This window comes from Aphanomyces invadans (assembly GCF_000520115.1).
Source record: "Aphanomyces invadans strain NJM9701 unplaced genomic scaffold supercont1.3, whole genome shotgun sequence".
Classification (NCBI taxonomy): Eukaryota; Oomycota; class Saprolegniomycetes; order Saprolegniales; family Verrucalvaceae; genus Aphanomyces; species Aphanomyces invadans.
The window spans coordinates 1,006,444-1,021,245 of NW_008580148.1; the positions used below are offsets into that span (position 1 = coordinate 1,006,444).

Consider the following 14,802-nt stretch of genomic DNA (forward strand, 5'->3'; position numbering starts at 1 on the left):
TTGCGAGCATCGCTTGTCACCGCGGCCGTCAAGGGCGGCGTCCCCGGGGTGCAAGCTCACATCGACGACCACATTGGAGATCTGCATGCCTACCTCACGTGTGTTTTAGACGCACATGATCTACCGGCCAATGTGAAGCGTATAATTTGGAGTGGAATGGCGCATCGAGCCTCAACCTTCCAACGCACCATCGACGCAATCCGAGCAAAGCATGCCTTGGCGTTGCTGTCGGCTATTGAATCCGATCGATATATAAACCGACTCGCTCAAATCGTGTTTCAATTGGAGCGATCTCCATCTCAACTTGTCAACAGTGTCGACGACACGTCGGTCATTGCGCCAATGACGCTACCACCGCCGACGTCTCCCGTCAGCCGCGGCAAGCGCGTCACAAGCATCGACGCCACAGAGAGTTTTCAGTCCCTTTCGTCTCCGAAAAGAGCCAAGCGATGTGACGAGGACAGTCCACTGGAGCCTTCGCCAACACAAGATGTCGTAGACGACATCACCGACCTTGCTTTGAGGATGAACCAACGCGCCACACGAGTGGAATCCTCTCCGATACCAGCCGAACCCACCAAATCTTTTTCCGTTGCTCCATTAGTCCTTCCTGACCAGGTACGTGAGTGACACTTGTTCTACTGGAGATTTGATAAATGTGTCAGATCGTCAACATGGTCTCCGCCATCGAAGCGACCATGTCGGCCACGCCCGCTGGGGCCCCGAGTGATATTTGCAATGCCATCCTTGAGGCTGGAACTGCGTTGCTACAACTCCCCGAGCACGCGTCGACCTCGCACCTAGACTTGCTATGCAAAACGCTGCCACTCGCTGACCTCCTCGACGACACTGTTCTGCTTCTGATCACGTAAAACTTCATATCTCCACCGACATGTTCGTGAACCTGTGCACGGTCTAGAAAGCTTTTGGACGCCAAATGGACAGGTCAAGATGCCGCAGTAGTCATTGAGGCGACGCTGGTCGCCCGAATCCAGACTGCCACCACCGCGATCCCTCGATCTTTGCTCAAGGCATTGCAAGCGGTAGCCTCGGCCCTTCCCCACGTCGCCATTGGTACCATTCTCGTTCCCATTCTCACAAGTCCACATGCGAATGCGGCCCAATGCGAAGCCATGACTCGGCTGGTCCGCGACGGCCTCGGCCCTCAACAAGTGCCAGTGATCATCACCCGATTGCTTGAGGCGAAAATCCTTCAAAGCCCACACGATCGCGTTCTCCTTGTTGTCCAACAAATCTTTAACGTGAAAGCGCAGCTCTCTCAGGTGTGCTGTCTGGCCTTCCTGGAAGTTCTGGATTGTGATTGACGTCGTCATTTACAGGAAGTTATCGACCAAGTCGTCGACAGTCTCGTCCGAGCCGTCGCAGACTCCCCTGCCACAACCACAGTCTCGGTCAAATTTGCATCGGTCTTGTTCACGCTTGTCACAAAACATGGACCGCTCTGCGTGCGTCACCGCGATACCTTGCTCACCATCGCGTCCAAATGCACGTCAAGCATGGCGAAGACTGCTCTCCGCGCGATCGACAAGCTTGCTTGATGTGGCGCTGGAGGTTCCAAAGGAAGTTGCCTCCACGGCAGCAAATGCGTTGAGTGAGGAAAGATGGTTGTGATGGCATTCATACAGTGAGGAAAATCCGCCGCTTGGCCACAAACGTCCTGCTTCGCTCTCGTCGGCATCAAAGCTGACGATGACGGACAATTCAAACAAATATCCACGGTCAAGATGAGTCTGCTAAGACGAGTTGCCGAGCCCCTCCATGTCGTGAACCGCACAAGACGCAATTCGCTTGAGAGACGGTAGCAAGACGACCAACATGAAGTGCGATTCCAGAAATTCAGAGTTACTTGCCAATGCAAAAGTCTGCAAAAAGGACATCCAAAATGTCTTCGACGTCGACACGACCGACAATCCGTCCCATGCACGTCACCGCGTGGCGCAAGTCTTCAGCGGCCAGCTCCGCCTGCAAGGAGGACATTTGTCAGCAGAATCGACAGGTTGTTGGGCTGTGCTGCTGCACCTGATAGGGATGGGCTAGAAACGCGCCCAAGTGGGCGACGCTTGCTTGGAGATGCTGCCTGTGCCGCTCTCGCGTGATAATCACATTACTACTTGCATTATTGTCGTTGCGATCAGTGCCAAATACTCCTCGCACGCGCTGCTGCAGGGTCATCAGAAACTCGTCAACCCCGTCGCCGGTCGCGCAGGACACCGCACACACGACTGGGGCATGGGCCACCGCCTAGAGGAACCCCGTGAATTTTTAATAAGAATGCATGATGCAGCGGGTTTGTACATCCAAGAGGGCTGTGGACGGGGGCGTTGCGTCGATCTTGTTGAGCACGACAATCGTCGAAGGGTCGATGAGAGAGATGAGAGCTGGGTCGACTGCCCCGTCCTGGACATCCACGACCACAAGTTTCAGTTGCGACTCGTCGTTACATCGAAGAGCGCGATGAACGCCCTCCCGCTCAATCACTACCGCGTCCGTGTGTGTCAGCCGAGGCGAATGCACGTAATGGTAACTTACCGTCGGTGGTGTCACGGATACCGGCTGTGTCGTGGAGCACGACGGGGTACCCAGCCAAATTAAGTGGCACTTGAACGACATCTCGCGTCGTCCCTAGGATGTACAAGGAATTGGCCGCTCTTCATCGCATTTGGCCATGGGAGAGCAATCGGCCGTCGAGACGGTGCAAGGGCCAGCATACCTGCTATAGGTGACACAATGGCAGCATCGCGTTGGGCGAGAAGGTTTAGCAGAGTGGATTTGCCAGCGTTGGGGGAGCCGAGAATGGCCACGTGGACGCCATGGCGAAGGATTTCGCCGCGACGACCGTCTTGAAGATGCCGTTCGATGGACGTCTTCAAATCACGTACGCTAGAATATAACGGATGGTCAGCATGAATCGAGAATATTTGTCAAATTCGTACGTTTGAATCACAGCTTCGTAAGCTTCATCCGTCACGTCATCTTCATCTTCGCCGAAATCAATGAGTGCTTCCGAGTGTGCCAAACACCGCATAATGGTGTGCCGCCATGCATCGTACACTTGGCCAATCGTGCCAGACATCTAAGTGCCCAAGAACGATCTAGAATCAGCCAGTCCAACGACGCGAGGTACTTGAGCTAACGCTTGAGATCGTTGCGCTTCCGTTTCAGCGTGCAAGAGATCTGCGAGACCTTCGACCTGATGGAGTGCATTGGAAGGGAGTTTCACGGCGAAGGGAGAGCGTACCTGCATCAGGTCCATCTTTTGGTTTTCAAATGCTCGCTCCGTGAATTCGCCCGCCTCGGCCGCGCGATAGGTCTATGGAGGTCGACACCTGAGACATCATTCCATACCATTCATGGAACAGTACAGGGAGTGTGCCAAGGGCTTGCAGCACGCCCGAGATCACCGGCCGACTTCCATGCAGGTACAGTTCGACGCTGTCTTCTCCTGTGAAACTGAATCACAGGGATTTGTCGATGGAATGAACAGGTCGACGAACCTCTTAGGCCCAGGGAAACGAATTGCTATCGCAGTGTCCAAAAGCTCCTTCGTTGATGGATGTGTGATGTCCCGTCGGGTAGCTCTATCCATGATACATTTGGGAATGCGCATATCAATCTAGCACATACGTTCGTGGAGGCGGCAATTGCTTCGACGTCATTTGAAGCAAGCATTGGTCTGCCATGGGGCCAGAGATACGAACAACCGCAACACCCGATCGGCCTTCAGCCGACGATAGAGCGTAGATGGTGTCTTGTGACGACAGATATCGGGCGTGCATGCACACTAGCGCGGCTCGCCATCCGGTCGTTGCTCCTCGTCGCGACAGCATCCTTGTCGAACTGATGGATTATTGCGCCAACCAGGACGATCGGCCAATCACAACTCGATCTATTCTGTTAATTGAAGTGCATTGATTGGCTCATTTGACCAAAAATTGACCTTTTTTTACCTTCTGCACTCTATGTTGAAAAAGCGACTTCCGCGGCAAACATGCTTTTGCGCATCCTCCATCACAGCTCAGTGCACCGCGCCTTCATGTCCACTACCGCTGCTTTGCCCGTCCCCCCGAAGGCTGCGATCTGCGTGATTGGCAATGAAGTGCTCAGTGGAAAGGTACGTGTTGGAACGACGCTACTTGGCATGGAAAGCACGTCTCATTTCTCGAAGACGCTTGACACAAACAGCAACTACCTGTCCAAGTTTCTCTTTGGTCGCGGGGTCGACGTAGTCCGCATTTCTGTCATCCCAGACGAAGAAGATGTGAGTACTCGCTTGGATCTCTGTCACCCTCTGATCTTTCCATGTTGAAATACAGGTTATCGTGGACACTGTGCGTTCGTTTTCCAACCTCGTCGGCCCCAACGGCTACGTGTTCACCACAGGTGCGGTCATACCTTCGAATTGGCATTAAATTTCCAATGTCAGGTGGAATTGGGCCGACGCACGACGACATCACCTATGGTACCACAAAATCCGCCGTCACCTTTTGCGTACTCAAGTGCTTAAGTAGATAGCATTGTACGTCACTTCCCCGTGGACGCTTCCCCATGACGCCATTTCAGGCAAAAGCGTTCGACGTTCCCCTCGAATTGCATGAGCCCACGAAGGAGGCACTGCGTCAGTATCTCGAAGGAGAGCACCGCGGCGACGATCTGAACTCGGACCGCCTTCGAATGGTCACGTTTCCACAGGGTAACACAGCGGTGTCTGTGCCACAACCTGACTTTTCGTGGCCATCCAGGCTGCGAAGTTTTGACGACGTCAACGTGGGTTCGTTTACCAGACATGCACGAGTTGCCAACTCAACCTGTTGGAACCACTAGGTCCCGATTGTGAAGATGCGCAACGTGTACGTGTTGCCAGGCATTCCTCGGCTCATGAAGCAGATGGTCGAGTCCAATGTCGACCATTTCAAGGGCATTCCAATTCACCAAGCTATTGTACGCCACCCGGGCTCACCGCCATCGTCTTCTTACCACGTGTGCGATAGGCACGCACGAAGAAGCTCGAAGGGTCCATTGCCGCCCCGCTGAAAGCTGTTGCGAAGCAGTTTCCATCCGTCATGATTGGAAGCTATGTCAACCTCAAAGGTGCAGTGACCGTTCCCCGTGCGTGGCTCATGCGGTAGTGGTAGAGGAAGCCGTGGCCTTTGAAAATCGATCGTACAACGTCCAAGTCACGCTTTACAGCCGCGTCGGCAACGACATCCGCGCCGCTCTGCCCGCCGCCGTCGCCGCCATTGAAGGGTGGGTGCATGAAGATGCCACCGTCGCGTAGCGAAGCGTGGCGGCGTTTCAGGATTTGGAAGTCGAAGATCTTTACGCTTGTAATTTGTATGAAAAACCGAAGTTTCCAACTTCGATGGTTTCGAAGCTTACGTAGTACATGTTTTCTGCATCATTGCGATGGAAGCACCCCGAACGGACCGCCTCTTGGACGCCCCCGACGATGAGGACTGGACGGCCGACCCGTGCATTCGGGAGTCGTACGATGCTTTCCATGTCCTTGCGATTCCATCCACGTACACTGCGTTTCCCGACGCATCCAGTCCGGACGGAAGTCGCGTCGGCACGTGGGAGTACCTCGTCCAGCACTGCGCAACGGGGTTCATGGACATCTACGCCGCCGCCTATATCTTTTGGATTCACTTGATGTCGATTGAAACAGTACGTCGTGTCTTCTCACGGCACGCCATGATGCGGCCCTTTGTTCGCTCGTAGATTCTTGTCGTGGTCGTGGCGGGGGTGACGACGTCGGGTTACTACTACATTGGCATGCAAGCAAACGGAACTTCGTTTGGCGCCAACCTTTCTTGGACGCTCGTGACGTTTGCTATCATTTCCCCCATGGTCCGTCGATCGTGTCCTCCATCTTCTTCGTGACTTTCACCCGCCAGATTATGCAAATCCGGCAAGCGTTCACCCGTCGTGAAACCGCGCTGGACGCGATCGCCGAGCGTACGACTCGTTCGTCCTCCATGTTCTGCTTCATGTGACTTTGCTCGTAGTCAAAGCCATCACGTCCAACGTATTGATGGCCAATGCCATTTGGGACTGGGGCAAGAACGAACGCGTGAAACTCGCGCCGGATCACGCATTGCGCACCAAGCGGATCCTCAAAGGAATAGCGTCGGACGTGCGACGCGTATTGATGCTGCCAACTTTCACGCGAGGCCGGCATCGCTTTACAACGTCTGGAATGGACGAAGCGAAGGAGTTCACACATGCCTTCCACTACCTGTGTCGACGCATTACGTTTTCGACGACGCTGCTTCATCGACAAGTCGAGCTCATGAAGGCGGCGGGGCTGCCTGCCAACGAAGCATCTCGCATCAACCAGTACCATTGGTTCATCCAAGCGCGCATTGAAAAGCTGTGCAACATCAAGGTATGCATCGTCGTCGGCAGGTTCGTTTCCTCACCCGCAGTCGTAGCTGTACCGAACCCCCCAAGCCACGCGATCGTTCACCCGCCTCTGCATCCTCGTGCTGCCCCTGTTCTACGGCCCGTACTACGTTTATATTGCCACGACCGGCACGAGCGTCCACACCAACTTTGCCTTTGCGCTGACGTTGAGCTTGGCAACCAGCTTGATCATGATCGGGATCTTCAACGTGGAAAAGGCGCTGGAGGATCCATTCACAGAGGAAGGCCTGGATGGCGTCAAGGTCGAGCGAGCCATGCAACGCATAATGGATGCCCTGGACGTTATTCTACCTTCTTCCGAGCCCCCCTCCAAGCCTTGCCTGTAAGCTGTCTGGTCGGCGAACGCAATGCCACGGCACAAAGAGCGCGCCACCAAAGAGCATGCCCGTCCGCTGGTCTCAGGTAGCTTCCCACTGGCAAGACCGACCTCCATAGAATGCGATGCATGAAGCTCGTTCATATGTACGTCAAGCGCATTCGACAAGTCTATTCGGCGGTCGGGTAGATTGCGTCGAAGGCGTTGAAAATCCGCTGAATCGCAACGTCGATCTGGACGCCATCCAGGCCTTCCTCTGTGAATGGATCCTCCAGCGCCTTTTCCACGTTGAAGATCCCGATCATCGTGATGCTGGTCATGGCGCTCAGGACTAGCGCAAAGGCAAAGCTCGTCTGGCCGTCGGAGGACTCGATCAGGTAGATGTAGTATGGGCCGTAGAAGAACGGCAGGATGAGGATGAACAGCCGCGTGAACGACCTCGTGGCCTGCGGCGTGCGGTACATCTACGCCAACACGTCATGCGCGCATTGGCATCCATCGACGATGGTACCTTGATGTTGCACAGCCGTTCGATGCGCGCCTGCAGGAACCAGTGGTACTGGTTGATACGCGATGCTTCGTTGGGCGGGAGCCCGAGGCCTTTCATGACTTCGACTTGCACGTGGAGCTGCTGGATCGCCACCATCATGCGCTGCAAGATCGCGTCGACGTGCCATTGGTACTGCACAGCCAAGTTGACGCCTCGCTTGGTGAGCCGATGCCGACCACGGGTAAATGTCGGGAGCTTCAACAGCGAGTACAAGTCGCTAACGAGGCCGCGCAGGAGCAGCTTGGCCCGAGGGTTGTGTCCCGGAGGAAGCTGGGCACGGACGTTCTGGCCCCAGTTCCACGTAACGTTGGCGAGGAGGACGTTGGATGCGATGGCTTTGACTACAAACGAATCGTGAGTGGACGATGGGATGTGTCGATGGAAAGGTTCCGTACAATCAGCCAAGTTGTCGAGGGCATTTTCACGGCGGAGGAATGCTTGCTTGATCTGCATGATCATGGGCGATACAACAGCGAATGTGATTAGCATCCACGATAGGTTGGCGCTGAAGCGATGCGACGATGACGACGACGTTGTTGCGGTGGCGTCGACGGACAAGTAGTAGTACCCCGTGGTGGCGCTGACAGATGCGAGCAGGACAAGGACGCTTTCGAGGCCCATGAGGTGTTTGAGAAAGATCAGAGTCGCAGCATACAAGTCGAGGAGCGTATCGCGGCAATGGGCGCCGACGGACGTGTCCTCGATGATGGTTGGTTTGGCCGAGTAGTCGAGGTCGATCGTGGAGGCATGCGGAATCGGCGGCAAATCGGAAGGAACTTCACGGCATCGACGATGCGGGGCGAACGCTGTCGACACCAGCGGGTCTTCCGTCCAGTCGGCGGCCAACGGCTCATGCAGCGACATGTAACTTGAGCAGTGGTGCCGCATCCAATGCATGAAACGGTAAAACCCTATCCCCACTCGCCGATCCCCTCCGCCAAGGATGCGGCGTCGGCGGGAAAAGCGCGAACAGGGAGAGAGTATGTCGATGGACTGAGGTCGCGATGGACACGGACGGCCGCGGTGGGCTCTGTGCGCCACAGCGACCGGCGTCGAGGATTCAAGTCGACATGGAGTTCACGTTGAAAAGTGGCAATACAAAGAGCAAGATACAGTAGTTGCTATTTTGTGGAATGTGAATCTCACATGCCAACGCCAAGGAAAACCAACGTGCCGCCGCCTGCCCATCGAGGAGAACTTCTCCCGTGCGCTTCAAAGGAGCTGCCATGCCATGGCAGAGGACCTGTCTGTCGTCACATCGCGAAGTCGTCTTGCTCTCATGTTTATCCAGCCACACGATGGATGCCACGAGTTGCGGCATTTCCCGTTCGTCTTGGAAACCCATCCTGGTAGACTACTTCAGCAGGCAGTAAGTTGAGGGTGCGCACTCCCCGTTATGCAGCATGGAGACGAAGGGGCGACCAATAGGCCAGGAAGTGGGTGGGTGTCAAGGGTCTTCCACGAAGCACAGCGTAGCCTGGCTGCAGGTGGCGCCCATCACAAGAAAGGAATTCGTTGGCGTGTTTGTTGGTCTGCGCACGACACATTCCTCCGTCTCAACGAGATATCGCCACCCAACCACCACATCGCCCCATCCACTACCACAAGGTTCTCTCGACATGAACTGCGCCCTTCCCCACCATCGCCATGCAGCCATCGACATCAACACTCGATACATGATAAAAGTAGTCGCATGCACCACTGAAGCTCCGTGCCCTGATACACCGCGACCATCGGGGAATAGCACGTGGACACCGCGGCGTGCCATTGCTCCTTGGTTTCTGGGTGTTCGCCGTTCGCTCATGACTTTGTCATATATTCCCCTAAATAATGCAAAAATCACTGCAACAATACAAAAATGACTCTGCTTTGTGATGGTTTTCCTGCGGCTGCCGAGGCCACGGCGCCGTCGTACAGCTCCAACGGATGTGCGTCATTCGCGAGGAAGACGAATCTTGCATGCTTACTATCACAGAGTAGATGTGCTCTGGCGTCCGTTCTTGAGTTCGAATGGGCTTGCGTTCCTCCGGCATCAAGTTGACCGCGTCTTGGCTCGGACGCAGTACGACCCCTAGATGTGCCTCCACCCCCATCCACGGCCTCGTTCCATCTTGTAGCGCATCCGTGTCCACCGAATGGATCATGAATGTTCATTTGCTCGGGGAATCGTGGCTGCTCGATCTCGTACGTCGAAGACCGCAGTCGTTTGAGGCAATCCTGACGAACGATATACCAGGCGATGGAAAAGCACTTGCTGGATGCTGTCCAAGTACCGACATAATTGTCATCCACGGCGGCAGCTGACGCGAACTACTCTAGAGATTTTGCGGGCCTGACATCACGCTGCTGCAGACGCATTTGTTCTGTAAACCCCAAGGGTAAGTCTACCACCTGCATCCCTTGCCTCATGCGATGTCGGTGACATCGGCCGTCGTCAGCTGTGCGCCAACACCCTGGCATCAAGACGGTTCCTCGGACGTGGACATAGCGTTAGCCACCGTCTGGTGCATGCAAGTACATCGCTGGCAAAGCTAACGGGTGATTCACTAGGATAACCCTGGACGACCTCGTCGCTCCGTTCTCGGGCGCTCTCGTTGTCCTGCCAGGCCAGCACCAGCTCACCCTTTTGCCAGTACTGTCTATAATCTCCATGAATTATTGCAGCTCAGTCTGTCCTGGCTAGAGCGAAGCCAGCGACCATATTCAGTTTGACCGCGTCCTTTCTTCCGCTTTCGTCGACCAGCACAAGTCGTTCCGCTACGGCCTCCATGCTGGAGAAGTACGCACAAGACTACCGTTCGAATTGACGTTTGAATCGTAGGCGGCTGTGCACCATCAATGGCTCCCCCACGCTTCGGAAGGAAACACAACTCTGCCGTACCGCCGAGTCATTGTGCTGCGGTACATCGCGACGTCCGTTCTGGAAACGGAAGCGGTGGCGCTCTGGCGAGTCTGCCCAGGTTGACAACGGCGGGCCTCCATGGCGAAGCGATGCAAGAGTTGAACAGTACTGTAGGCGGCTCGTTGGTCCGGGTGGCACAACAGGATGGCGACAGCAACGAAAGGGAGCTCTATCCCGACTTCCGCACGGTCAACAAGTACTTCGAAGGGCGCCACGTGTGCATGCGTGGAAGGTTTGTAGATGCCGTGTGCGAGTCGAAAGCTCGTTAGAATTGTCAGCTTGTTCCGCTGTGGTTGGCCATGTCGGTATGTCTATATGGTCTAGCGTAAATTAGGACTGGAGTGGCTAGCCAGCGGGCTGCACCCGACTCGCATCATTATGTGATCGAGTGGCGATTGTACTGCGGTCGCATGTTGAGCTTTGGGACTTCGCGCTTGAGTAGGTCCAGCAGCTCTAGGTCGGGGAATGTGCTTGTGATGTCTCGGGATGCACCAAACGCTTTGTTTTTCCCGACGCGCAGCCATCCCGCCGGGTTCTTGACTTTACTCCATAGCTCTTGCTTGATCTCTCGCACCAACAAGCCTCGACTAGACTGCTTGGCGAACTGCCGCTCCATGTCGCGCATTTCCTGACGATCGAGCAAGTCCAGCAGCTCCCCCTCTCGCACTTCATGCTCCTTGTTGCTTTCGTCGAGCTCGCTGACTTGCTTCTCCAGGTCCGCTATCCGCTTCTCGATGAGCGAGGTGTCGCCAAGGAGCTGCAACTTGGCTTCAAGCTCTGCGAATCGTAGGTCTTTCTCGGTGTTGGCTTGGACAAGCTTGGCGTGTTCTTGTTCGAAATGGCGCGCGCGGTGCTTGGCGAGGATGAGCTCGTCCTCGAGTGCACTCCGGAGCCGGTGGGTTTCGTCCAAGTCTTTGATCGCTTGGAACTCCATGCTCATCCGCGTGATCTCCCACAAGAGTTTGGCGCCTTCCAGGCTTCGCACTTTGTGCTTGAGTTCACGGCATTGACGCTCCAAGTCGTGGATGATGGCGTGCGCGTCAACAAGCTCGGATGTCGCAGCATGGCCGGAAGCCATGTCGTGCAAATGCAACTCTGTGAACGCGCCGAGGTGGTGGATGTGGTCAGGCAAGCCAGCGCGGCCATCTCCGCCATGTGTGTGCGTTGTCGCTGGCGAGAACTTGGCCATTCGTGGAAGCTGTCCAAACCTGACCTGGCCAGGAAGGCCGCCATCTGTGGTCGAAACGGGCGTTTCGTTTTTTATTTTTCGCTGTCACGTTCGAAACACGGTGATCCATTGAATCGTTCAATTGGATTGGCCGATGATTCAAGTTGAGTGTTCGAAACACGTTGCCCAACCGACCCTTCGATATAAATAGAAGCCAAAAAATCGAACCGAGAAGTTGCAAATTCCAGCGATATCTCACGCCCGTCGGACGCGCCTGTTGGGATGTGGCGCGGCCACCCCGGCAGCAGTCGAGACGGCGGCATGGCACAGACGTGCCCAGGGGTGGGCCCAGCGGTTGTCGCCATGTTTGGCATGACCCCACCGTTCCACGTCATGAACAATCGTTGGGGGACTGGTACCACCAGATCGGAGGGTAGAACCGATGGCGTCGGGTGCAAGTGGCAAGTGGCGGCCCGCATTCTCTGTTGGATATCTGTCCCAGACGCAATCACCACCGCAGCGAGATCATCCACAATGACTGGCCATTCTTTCGCCTCGAGATTCGACAGTGAAAAATGGCCATTGGCTTGGACGCCGCTAGTTCTGCGGCACTGAGATCGACTGTGTTTTCGTGGCAAGTCGAGGCTTGTTCGCCGCGACAGGTTCGCACTGTACGAGCACCAGGCATCGCCAGGCATCGGTAGCTTCTTGATGGGTATCCCCACCCGTAGCGGTAGCTTGCTTACAAAGGCAACGAAACGACGCGGTGACACATGATTCCTAATCCCTTTGCGACTCGACCAGCCACAGCCCAACGAGAAGCGCCATGACCTGGCGACTCGATGTGGTTGTCATAGTCGTCGAATGCCCTAAGCTAATCCAGCCTGCGCCTTCTCGCGATGCCCATGGCACAACTACCTGCGGGCATGCCCCAGAGCACCGACAGGCGGAATTAGCAGTATAAACAAATCCCGAAATTCAGCGCGTCCTCTACTGTACCCGGGATCGCCAACATGCACACGAGATGACGCTAGTTGGTGAAAGCAGCGCCGCCAGCCCACCCGACACGACTCGGCTTGCCAACAGGCAGGTCGAGTCAGACTCACCAGCAAAGAAAGATGGCTAGATCGGTCAGATTATCCTACGGTCACGCTTGTGTATCGACGACTGCGCGGCAAGTGCTTCAGCCATCATTTTGTTGGTTGCCATTGGCAGCGGCAGCACGGCGCGGCTGCGATGGGCACTCGAGTTGGGGGCCATTGGGGGGCGGGATGTTCCCAGTGTATCCTTCACCACGCGCTTCCTTGCTGCCACCATCCTGTGGACGATGACGTGGTCCGGTTTCATGGAGAAGTACACAGCTTGCGCCCGCTCACGTTGGCGCTGCCTTGCGTCTAACGCAGCAGCAGCATACTCTTCGAGGAGCGCATTGCGACGCTGGCGTTTCAGAAATCCGTGCAGTCGCGCCAACGCCGTCGTCAAGTTTCGGTGGCGCACTCGGTGGACGTACCATTTCTGGAGCCTCGTCGCGGCATGCCACCGCCGGCTGTGAAACAAGTAATGCCGAGCGAGACGTTGAATTCGCATTGCATTTACGTGGGCACGTACAACGAGTCCCTTTGCATGCCATGTAGCGACCAGTCGTGACCAACTAGCACATGCAGTACCTTGATGTGGCGGCAAGCTTGCCGGGCGAGACGGTGCCTTCGGGCCAATCCCAGTCGCCGTATTCCTTGCGCTCTGCGAAACAACCATTCTGTTCTTTTGATTCGTGCGGCCCACATCGCTGCACGCATGGTCTTCCTTGCTACGTGCCCTCGCCACGTCGCTTGAAACAAACTCGCGCCTCGGTGCCACGCCGCCAGGAGCTGCTGCTGCAGCTTCATCACGGTCAACGTTGACCCTTCAATAGCCGCTGCTGCAGTTTGTAGCTGGGTTGCGCTGCAGTACCGACGACGTTTGTCGTCGACGCTGTACTGGACCAGCGGCGCCATCGTGTCGAAGTAAATGTGTCGATGACGTTGCAGGAGCGCGAACCTGTACAACACGTCATGGATCAGAACCCGATTCGAATGTCTATCGCTTGTCGATCGCACCACGCTTCTTCAGCTTCCTTGTACCCGAGGTCGAGGGATGATGTTAGATAGTCGGGGGAGTACGTAGCCTGTTGGAGGACATGGTTGCGCGGCAGCGCCGACATGTCGACACCTGCGCGCAGTACTATTATTAGCCGAAAGTTGTTGGGGAGAGAGGCTGGAGGTCACCTTGGCTGGCTATGTACCGAGCCAACAAGGCAGGCTACACCCACTTCGACGAGCGCAACGTTGGCGGTCGGAGCCAGGTTGGCGCCGAACTGAAGCGCTTCCAGGCCGTGATGGTCGCGCCGAAGCCATCCCCCCAAATTACCCCACGAGATGCTGCTCCATACGGTCCGTGTGTCTTTCCATTGTAGGGATCGTTCACCGCCACCGTCATGTTTCAGTGTACTTGCACGCGAGGAAACGTCCTGAAGTCGACCATTATCCGCCACCTCCATGTACGTGCCGTCGCCGTGGGCCACGCCAGCTTCTAACGACGTCAGGTCTTCCGCCGGGTTACAACCTCGTCAACAACATGTACGATCGAGTAGAGTTGATCAAGTCATTGGCCCTGGACAAACAACTCCCTCTTGTGTGTGTGCAACTAGAGACGCAATCTGGAAGTGCTCCTCGTACCAACAGCGCCAAGACTACCGCGACCACTGCCAACGACTGGCACACTTGACACAGCACATCCACGAACACAGCGCCCACGTACGACCCTCCGTTGCGGTGGCCATTCAACGCGGCGATACCTGGTCTAGAGCCATATACGACGGAATGCCAGGCTTGCACACACGAATTTCCCAGCCATGCACCCCAACACTCGGCAAATCGAGGTCGGTGCATCGCTAACGCCATATGTCAAACTCGATGGCAAACCCAGAAGCGACCTAAACTTCTGTTCAGAGTCCGAAGCCCCCTCGTGCGGCCCGTCCCCGCTCGTGTGGACCCACGATGCGATCGGGAGCAATGTCTCTCGCAGTGCGGTCGACTGCCCTCCCCGGGACGCCCGTCGTCATTCCAAATAGCTCGAGCAGTAGTCAGTACCGCCACAAGCTGCTTGCGTACATTCGGCAGATTCAAAACGAGGCGGTGGGCGAGGACCGCGAAGGCGCGTTCTTTTCACAACCAGCGATCCCGCATCTGGTTGACGGCACGTCGATCCCGCCTCCCGACGACGACCTCGTCGCACTTCCACCTGGATGGGACACAGCGCTTGATCCGAAAGGTCGCCGATACTACATTGATCACATCCACAAGCGGACGACGTGGGAAGCGCCTGTCGTCACCCAAGAATCGCCGCCGCGCTCTTAACATAGTTCATTATCACAAAGTACATCC

At 55.9% G+C, this 14,802-nt stretch overlaps 9 protein-coding genes across 13 annotated transcripts; 5 read left to right on the forward strand and 4 right to left on the reverse strand.

Annotated features, from left to right (window-relative positions):
• On the forward strand, positions 1 to 2,136 carry H310_02004 (hypothetical protein). The gene is made up of 4 exons (XM_008865370.1): positions 1 to 618; positions 666 to 868; positions 920 to 1,283; positions 1,341 to 2,136. The coding sequence occupies exons 1-4, from the start codon at positions 157 to 159 to the stop codon at positions 1,557 to 1,559; spliced, it is 1,248 nt and encodes a 415-aa protein (XP_008863592.1). The 5' UTR covers positions 1 to 156; the 3' UTR covers positions 1,560 to 2,136.
• H310_02005 (tRNA modification GTPase TrmE) lies at positions 1,617 to 3,859 on the reverse strand. The gene is made up of 11 exons (XM_008865371.1): positions 3,646 to 3,859; positions 3,516 to 3,599; positions 3,384 to 3,471; positions 3,260 to 3,331; positions 3,146 to 3,211; positions 2,955 to 3,094; positions 2,732 to 2,901; positions 2,551 to 2,643; positions 2,317 to 2,498; positions 2,041 to 2,262; positions 1,617 to 1,983 (listed from the first exon to the last, which is right to left on the reverse strand). Exons 1-11 carry the CDS (start codon positions 3,846 to 3,848, stop codon positions 1,864 to 1,866), a joined length of 1,440 nt encoding a protein of 479 aa, XP_008863593.1. The 5' UTR covers positions 3,849 to 3,859; the 3' UTR covers positions 1,617 to 1,863.
• A 140-nt stretch (positions 3,860 to 3,999) lies between these two features.
• Positions 4,000 to 5,414, forward strand: H310_02006. 2 transcript variants are annotated; one of them, XM_008865372.1, is made up of 9 exons: positions 4,000 to 4,132; positions 4,187 to 4,279; positions 4,335 to 4,401; positions 4,445 to 4,480; positions 4,530 to 4,537; positions 4,582 to 4,711; positions 4,761 to 4,789; positions 4,843 to 4,959; positions 5,010 to 5,414. In XM_008865372.1, the coding sequence occupies exons 1-9, from the start codon at positions 4,010 to 4,012 to the stop codon at positions 5,145 to 5,147; spliced, it is 741 nt and encodes a 246-aa protein (XP_008863594.1). In that variant the 5' UTR covers positions 4,000 to 4,009; the 3' UTR covers positions 5,148 to 5,414. The 2 variants fall into 2 exon arrangements, with proteins under 2 accessions (XP_008863594.1, XP_008863595.1); XM_008865373.1 differs by having other exon boundaries at positions 4,843 to 5,414.
• Positions 5,415 to 5,419: 5 nt separating this feature from the next.
• On the forward strand, positions 5,420 to 7,020 carry H310_02007 (hypothetical protein). The gene is made up of 5 exons (XM_008865374.1): positions 5,420 to 5,685; positions 5,740 to 5,868; positions 5,916 to 5,976; positions 6,027 to 6,406; positions 6,453 to 7,020. Exons 1-5 carry the CDS (start codon positions 5,425 to 5,427, stop codon positions 6,768 to 6,770), a joined length of 1,149 nt encoding a protein of 382 aa, XP_008863596.1. The 5' UTR covers positions 5,420 to 5,424; the 3' UTR covers positions 6,771 to 7,020.
• On the reverse strand, positions 6,882 to 8,205 carry H310_02008 (hypothetical protein). The gene is made up of 3 exons (XM_008865375.1): positions 7,706 to 8,205; positions 7,272 to 7,651; positions 6,882 to 7,224 (listed from the first exon to the last, which is right to left on the reverse strand). Exons 1-3 carry the CDS (start codon positions 8,196 to 8,198, stop codon positions 6,931 to 6,933), a joined length of 1,167 nt encoding a protein of 388 aa, XP_008863597.1. The 5' UTR covers positions 8,199 to 8,205; the 3' UTR covers positions 6,882 to 6,930.
• A 239-nt stretch (positions 8,206 to 8,444) lies between these two features.
• On the forward strand, positions 8,445 to 10,585 carry H310_02009 (hypothetical protein). 4 transcript variants are annotated; one of them, XM_008865376.1, is made up of 10 exons: positions 8,445 to 9,238; positions 9,291 to 9,372; positions 9,428 to 9,494; positions 9,547 to 9,579; positions 9,630 to 9,688; positions 9,749 to 9,814; positions 9,861 to 9,942; positions 9,994 to 10,089; positions 10,132 to 10,270; positions 10,327 to 10,585. In XM_008865376.1, exons 1-10 carry the CDS (start codon positions 9,169 to 9,171, stop codon positions 10,479 to 10,481), a joined length of 849 nt encoding a protein of 282 aa, XP_008863598.1. In that variant the 5' UTR covers positions 8,445 to 9,168; the 3' UTR covers positions 10,482 to 10,585. The 4 variants fall into 4 exon arrangements, with proteins under 4 accessions (XP_008863598.1, XP_008863600.1, XP_008863599.1 ...); XM_008865378.1 differs by having other exon boundaries at positions 10,132 to 10,585; XM_008865377.1 differs by lacking the exon at positions 9,749 to 9,814.
• On the reverse strand, positions 10,536 to 11,401 carry H310_02010 (hypothetical protein; the record flags this gene model as incomplete). The annotated part of the gene is made up of 1 exon (XM_008865380.1): positions 10,536 to 11,401. One exon carries the CDS (start codon positions 11,399 to 11,401, stop codon positions 10,589 to 10,591), a length of 813 nt encoding a protein of 270 aa, XP_008863602.1. The 3' UTR covers positions 10,536 to 10,588.
• Positions 11,402 to 12,491: 1,090 nt separating this feature from the next.
• Positions 12,492 to 13,601, reverse strand: H310_02011 (hypothetical protein). Its single transcript, XM_008865381.1, has 3 exons — positions 13,477 to 13,601; positions 13,048 to 13,417; positions 12,492 to 12,997 (listed from the first exon to the last, which is right to left on the reverse strand). Exons 1-3 carry the CDS (start codon positions 13,578 to 13,580, stop codon positions 12,512 to 12,514), a joined length of 960 nt encoding a protein of 319 aa, XP_008863603.1. The 5' UTR covers positions 13,581 to 13,601; the 3' UTR covers positions 12,492 to 12,511.
• Positions 13,602 to 13,655: 54 nt separating this feature from the next.
• Positions 13,656 to 14,775, forward strand: H310_02012 (hypothetical protein; the record flags this gene model as incomplete). Its single annotated transcript, XM_008865382.1, has 5 exons — positions 13,656 to 13,809; positions 13,863 to 13,916; positions 13,962 to 13,995; positions 14,067 to 14,172; positions 14,368 to 14,775. The coding sequence occupies 5 exons, from the start codon at positions 13,656 to 13,658 to the stop codon at positions 14,773 to 14,775; spliced, it is 756 nt and encodes a 251-aa protein (XP_008863604.1).
• Between the last annotated feature and the right edge of the window lie 27 nt (positions 14,776 to 14,802).

Bases quoted from the DNA above. Each gene is read 5' to 3' on its own strand.
- H310_02009 (XM_008865376.1), top strand. From the start codon at position 9,169: ATGACTCTGCTTTGTGATGGTTTTCCTGCGGCTGCCGAGGCCACGGCG. The intron at 9,373-9,427 runs GTACGACCCCTA...TCCATCTTGTAG, and splicing joins CGCGTCTTGGCTCGGACGCA to CGCATCCGTGTCCACCGAAT. The intron at 9,689-9,748 runs GTAAGTCTACCA...GGCCGTCGTCAG, and splicing joins TTGTTCTGTAAACCCCAAGG to CTGTGCGCCAACACCCTGGC.
- H310_02005 (XM_008865371.1), bottom strand. From the start codon at position 3,848: ATGCTGTCGCGACGAGGAGCAACGACCGGATGGCGAGCCGCGCTAGTG. The intron at 2,263-2,316 runs GTACAAACCCGC...GGGTTCCTCTAG, and splicing joins CGTCCACAGCCCTCTTGGAT to GCGGTGGCCCATGCCCCAGT. The intron at 1,984-2,040 runs GTGCAGCAGCAC...TCCTCCTTGCAG, and splicing joins TTCTAGCCCATCCCTATCAG to GCGGAGCTGGCCGCTGAAGA.
- H310_02007 (XM_008865374.1), top strand. From the start codon at position 5,425: ATGGAAGCACCCCGAACGGACCGCCTCTTGGACGCCCCCGACGATGAG. The intron at 5,869-5,915 runs GTCCGTCGATCG...TTCACCCGCCAG, and splicing joins TTGCTATCATTTCCCCCATG to ATTATGCAAATCCGGCAAGC. The intron at 5,977-6,026 runs GTACGACTCGTT...CTTTGCTCGTAG, and splicing joins GCTGGACGCGATCGCCGAGC to TCAAAGCCATCACGTCCAAC.
- H310_02004 (XM_008865370.1), top strand. From the start codon at position 157: ATGGCGCATCGAGCCTCAACCTTCCAACGCACCATCGACGCAATCCGA. The intron at 619-665 runs GTACGTGAGTGA...TAAATGTGTCAG, and splicing joins CATTAGTCCTTCCTGACCAG to ATCGTCAACATGGTCTCCGC. The intron at 1,284-1,340 runs GTGTGCTGTCTG...CGTCATTTACAG, and splicing joins TGAAAGCGCAGCTCTCTCAG to GAAGTTATCGACCAAGTCGT.
- H310_02008 (XM_008865375.1), bottom strand. From the start codon at position 8,198: ATGCGGCACCACTGCTCAAGTTACATGTCGCTGCATGAGCCGTTGGCC. The intron at 7,652-7,705 runs GTACGGAACCTT...ATTCGTTTGTAG, and splicing joins CCTCGACAACTTGGCTGATT to TCAAAGCCATCGCATCCAAC. The intron at 7,225-7,271 runs GTACCATCGTCG...GTGTTGGCGTAG, and splicing joins AACGGCTGTGCAACATCAAG to ATGTACCGCACGCCGCAGGC.
- H310_02006 (XM_008865372.1), top strand. From the start codon at position 4,010: ATGCTTTTGCGCATCCTCCATCACAGCTCAGTGCACCGCGCCTTCATG. The intron at 4,280-4,334 runs GTGAGTACTCGC...GTTGAAATACAG, and splicing joins TCATCCCAGACGAAGAAGAT to GTTATCGTGGACACTGTGCG. The intron at 4,960-5,009 runs GTACGCCACCCG...CGTGTGCGATAG, and splicing joins TTCCAATTCACCAAGCTATT to GCACGCACGAAGAAGCTCGA.
- H310_02011 (XM_008865381.1), bottom strand. From the start codon at position 13,580: ATGTCGGCGCTGCCGCGCAACCATGTCCTCCAACAGGCTACGTACTCC. The intron at 13,418-13,476 runs GTGCGATCGACA...CGTGTTGTACAG, and splicing joins AAGGAAGCTGAAGAAGCGTG to GTTCGCGCTCCTGCAACGTC. The intron at 12,998-13,047 runs GTACTGCATGTG...TGGCATGCAAAG, and splicing joins AAGCTTGCCGCCACATCAAG to GGACTCGTTGTACGTGCCCA.